This window comes from Sphaeroforma arctica, assembly GCF_001186125.1.
Source record: "Sphaeroforma arctica JP610 unplaced genomic scaffold supercont1.26, whole genome shotgun sequence".
In the NCBI taxonomy this organism is placed as follows: domain Eukaryota; class Ichthyosporea; order Ichthyophonida; genus Sphaeroforma; species Sphaeroforma arctica.
The window spans coordinates 149,394-154,393 of NW_014040532.1; the positions used below are offsets into that span (position 1 = coordinate 149,394).

Sequence of the window (5,000 nt, forward strand, 5' to 3'; positions counted from 1 at the left end):
ATATATATAAGCAATACCGCGTACGCTTTATGATTGCATGTTCGAATGACTTCCCTATACTCTCACGATCAACTGTGTCGTTGATCGTATTCTTATGGCCAAACACTCGCCCTATGACTTTGTTGTTCCCAAAAAAAACTACGTGTTGCAACTCTGAGCACGCTCAATAACCTTTCAGATTGTTCGACTTTAGCTAACCCCCCCCCCCCCCCCCCCAACTCATATCGAAAGTCTACTATATCTTTACCTCGAGCTGCATTTAGAGTACTACAGCACCTTACAAAACACAGAAAAGCACCAAAAGACCAATCTTAATGCTTGTTAACTCAAATATACAGGAACATTCCAGCACACCTGAGCTCGCTCCGCACTTTTGGAACAAAGCCCAATACTGACGGATTGGCATATAAATGCGAGTGGCCTTCTTGTGTTTTTGCTTGTGCTTTCCCTAGTGCCCTACGTGTTCATATGCGTGTGCATACTGGGGAACGCCCTTACTCTTGCGAACATCCTGGTTGCGGAAAAAAGTTTAAAATCAGCAGCCAATTGAAAGAACATTTGCGTGTGCATACTGGAGAACGCCCCTACTCTTGCGAACATCCTGGTTGTGGAAGGAAGTTTACAAATCACACCGGTCTGAGGGTACATATGCGTGGGCATACTGGAGAACGTCCCTACTCTTGCGAGCATCCTGGTTGTGAAAAGAAGTTTACAACTCACTCCGTTCTGAGGGTACATATGCGTGTGCATACTGGGGAACGCCCTTATGTGTGTGACTTTCCTGGCTGTGGCAAAGGCTTTACACAGCAGTCTGGTCTGAACTATCATCTGAAATCACATAATGTTAAGTCACTATAATTTACAGTTTCTTTTTCTTGGCTTTACATAATACTACGTGAGATATACACCCACAAGCTAATAACAGTCGGTGTTCATGCAGAGCCTGAGATTTCGCCAGAATTGTGAGCATCAGCATTTGAAAGCAATAAACCAAACAAATATAAAAAATTGATCGAATACAGAAGAGTAATATTTAAGTTCATGTATAGACGAGCTTCATGAACACAGATTCGATATTCAAGTATAGAGCCTCTACATGACTCAACAGTGTCAATTGATCACACTATGTTCCCGGTCTTGTGTGTCCACTACAACCCGTTGCATTTGACTGGGAAGAATGGGATATGAGCTAATACGCGAATAGTGCTATTTTGAACACATCATTTACCGCTTTTATATGCGCACGTACATCTCCTCATAAGATGTCTGAGACTCACGACATTGTCATGCCTCATCACATTCAAAAACGATCATGAAGACTGATTCCAATTCTTGTCTCATATTAAACAGCATAAACTGCCGTCTTTAGAATATTTCTCCTCAGGTTTATTACCGATTTCAATGGATTTCAATGTGAGCCTTTTTTTTCTCGCGATTTTTAGCCACCGATCACTGAACTACGTAGCTTTCCTTTTATATACAGGTGTGCTATAAACGTTCAATATTCATCAACGATTGGGATTTGGTAGATAAGGGATACACCTTGGCCACTTGATCGCACGAATTTATTTTTGTCGGTACAGTGGAATTGTGCCATAAAACTCATTGAAGAGCTTTTCCTTGTGTGTGAGAAAACTCGAAATACGTCGGACTTGAATCTATATTTGTGTACATACTAGATGCTCATAATGTACACGTGAAAATACAGCTCAAGTCTGTCTTATATTACACAAATAAATACTCTTCATAGTGACCCTTCGTCGATACTTGGATGACAAATGTGTGTTCCACGGATCAAACGTGCGCGAGGAGTACGGACATTGCATTGATGAGTTAAAAGCATACCACCTGTTTATCGTGACATGATTGTTGTTCTGTGAGTTGCACCTGGAGATTGCATTATTGAGTCAAAAGCACACCACCTGTTTATCGTGACATGATTGTCGTTCTGTGAGCTACACCTGGAGATTGCTTTATTGAGTTAAAAGCACCCCACTTGTTTATCGTGATATGATTATTGTTCTGTGAGCTACACTGCGCCTAGGCGGTCATCGCTATTCCAAGAACTATGAGGACTGTCTTTCGAAGCGCGTCTTATTTTACTGGCAATATTCAATTCGTTTACGAATATATCAAGCAACCAGAACCGACAGGCTTACATTCGAGGTGAACTTTATTTCATTCGCTCTCATATGAGGTCTGTACCTAAATTACAATGTATGTACATATACTTATTTCGTGTGGGCATCTCCGAATTGTGTGCGCAGAGTCTCGACGGCCAGCAGCGTGATCATAGCATGGGGTGCAATACGGAAGTAGTAGGTCATGAACCCATTGTAGAAGGCAAAGGGACCCTCTGTCTTGGCAACTGCGTTTGGGATAGAAGGGAATGATGGATTAGCACAGCACGTTTAAGCGAGGCGAGGCGACCACACACAGTACTCGCACTAATACGTAGTGCACAAGGCAACAGCTATAACCCCAGCCGCTACACGATGCGAAACATCTTGTGTGATACCTGATATTGTATATAACATAGAACAGCATTTAGTTGGGCGATCCAAAACCCTAAGTGCATAGTTGGGCGATATGTCCGTTAACCCTTGTTGTTCGGACGGGGCATCACCCGGATACCAATCGCATTCAAGTAACAGTATGTATGCAGAGAAAACACGAATGTGTACACAGCTACATACCCTTAGCAAAGCAATCTAAAGTGTTCTTGTACGGCATGGTACCGTCAGGCCTGGCCTTCATCTTCTGCATACGCGTCTTGACAAAGTCGAACGGCAACGAGAAGAAGGACGCAAAGAACCCGGCAACCGCTGAGGAGGCAAAGTTAGTGGCCTTTCCGGGACCCATGAGGCTAGTCATGGTCTCCTTGGACTGATCGTAAGTGGCAAGCATACCACAGTTGAGGGCCATAGCACGCGCAACAGTGGGTAGACAGCCTCTCCACCATCCCAGAATACCGTCATCCTTCGCGATCTTACTGTGTGTAGAAGATGCGGGAGTAAGAAATCGATAAGCGAGTGCTTCTGCAATGTGGGTTGATTTAAATGGAAAATATAAGCGGTGTGTTGACACACGGGAAATACAACGCAGATTTGGTCGTGATAATTGCAGGTACTGGACTCAAGACAATTATTGACATCAGCCAATGTGACAACAATCGATGCGAGAGCCAGAAATTCTTCTCACAGCACTTAACTTAGCTGCATCCCGTTTAACCACGTGTCATCCGGCCAAATATATTGTGGGTATGTCGTGCGCAATTGTATGCATAAATGTATACTGCAAATTCGCAAACAAGCATACATGTATCTATATGCTTTCGCATGTGTAGACACTGCTGATACAAACCTCCCAAAAACAAATTGATTCAATGTCGAAGGGATCAATAAAAATACAGCGGATTGATGATAGAATCTCAATCACATTCAAAATTATACGGGATCACGTGCATCTATAGGTAAGGGTAAATGAGCATTAAAAGCAATTTTGTTACCGTTTAACTCCTGCACGAATCCTTTCACCATTAAGATCTACGATACTGCCTAAAAACGCTACAAACATGCACTAGCCAAGAAATTCTTTTAAAAACACAGAAGCAAAATCGAGCTGCGACGAAGTGAGCAAGAATACTATCAACAACAATATACTCAACGCACAGATAACATCACATGGTGAGAATAAGACCATCAGAATCCAGAAACACAAGTCACTGCACACTGCCACTCACAAACTATACAACATACGCTAACGCGTCGAAGACGTTTTTGTAGCCACGGCGCTCGGCAGCAGGTAGTGTGGAATCGGCCTGCATTCGGATTAGAGCCAGATCACATGGGTTGCCGATGGTCGCACCTAGACCTCCGGCTGTGAGACTACACGCCACACGCTGTGCAAAGGATATCTTACCATCAGGGCCTTTGACCTTCTCTGTGAGTGTCTTGAAGATGCCCATGCGTGCAGTTGTGTAGGTAGCCTGACGAAGCAGTCCGGCGGACAGTCCTGTAATCAAATAGAGTGAGATTGCAATCGAACGTCAATAATTTGCTCAAATTGCAACTGCTAAAAATGCATGGGTTTATGAGGCGTGTTGATAATGTAATGCCCTTGTTAATTTCCCTAGAGTGGAAAGCGTTGGAAATGTAATAATGTCAGTATCGACAAACACATACGTAGATCAAACTGATGCCAATATACTAACAAACTTCCGGGTCGAATATTTGTTAACCTACGCTGACTCTGTATACGTATATATATATATATGAGCTTATACAAGTATTTCCCTTATACTGTACCACAAGAAAATAATTAAGGAATTATAATTCGATACTATTAGCAAGTACAGGTAGTAGACACTTCAGTTGGAATACGAAGATCGGTACTTGATACCATAATTCTAAATTAGATTTGCAGCTGCTGCTGACGATTACTGATTTCAATGCAGGTGGCATTTACACATTTCGACTAAGGGTCACTGCACTTCTTTTTAAATCGTATGAAACCAAATACATCTAATCCATTTCATTATAATTTTAAAAATCCGGTCTCACTCCTACAGTGGTGCACAACTTGCGGGCGTAACAAAGGCCAGAGGAATCAAAATTCACTGGAATGCTAAAGATAAGACAATAGAATGGACAAGTACCACAACCGTGCGTGCTGTTCTACATATCAGACTATTCCCAGGCACTATGAATCGTAGACTACTTGCTCACCACTTGCTCTGACCCGATCACATACCTCTGTATAATGAGAGAACACCGTCGTTTCGGACGATTTGTGCTCCCATGGTGAAGGGATTGCTACTCTTCACAGCGCCACCCTCCCCTGTAAGCTGCAGTCGGACCTTGATGAGATCAACAGGCTGAATGCACGAGGTGGCGATCATACCTGACACACCACCGTATGCGAACGGCTGTAACGTTTTCCACAGATCTCCAGAAGTGTCCATTTTGTAAAAAAATTTGACCTGTGCAGCAAAATTACGA

General features: G+C 42.9%; 2 protein-coding genes across 2 annotated transcripts in view; one reads left to right on the top strand and one right to left on the bottom strand.

Moving 5' to 3' along the window:
* SARC_00752 (hypothetical protein) overlaps positions 1–996 on the top strand; it is a 1,855-nt gene extending 859 nt beyond the window's left edge. The window contains exon 2 of the mRNA XM_014305556.1: positions 339–996. Coding sequence (XP_014161031.1) covers positions 339–858 — 520 coding nt within the window. The 3' untranslated portion in view covers positions 859–996. The remainder of the gene's footprint in view (positions 1–338) is intronic.
* Positions 997–2,013: 1,017 nt separating this feature from the next.
* Positions 2,014–5,000, bottom strand: part of SARC_00753 (hypothetical protein) — a 3,529-nt gene continuing 542 nt past the window's right edge. The window contains exons 2-5 of the mRNA XM_014305557.1: positions 4,753–4,981; positions 3,759–4,014; positions 2,697–2,992; positions 2,014–2,368 (exon numbers count right to left, since the gene is read on the bottom strand). Coding sequence (XP_014161032.1) covers positions 2,232–2,368; positions 2,697–2,992; positions 3,759–4,014; positions 4,753–4,963 — 900 coding nt within the window. The 5' untranslated portion in view covers positions 4,964–4,981 and the 3' untranslated portion in view covers positions 2,014–2,231. The remainder of the gene's footprint in view (positions 2,369–2,696; positions 2,993–3,758; positions 4,015–4,752; positions 4,982–5,000) is intronic.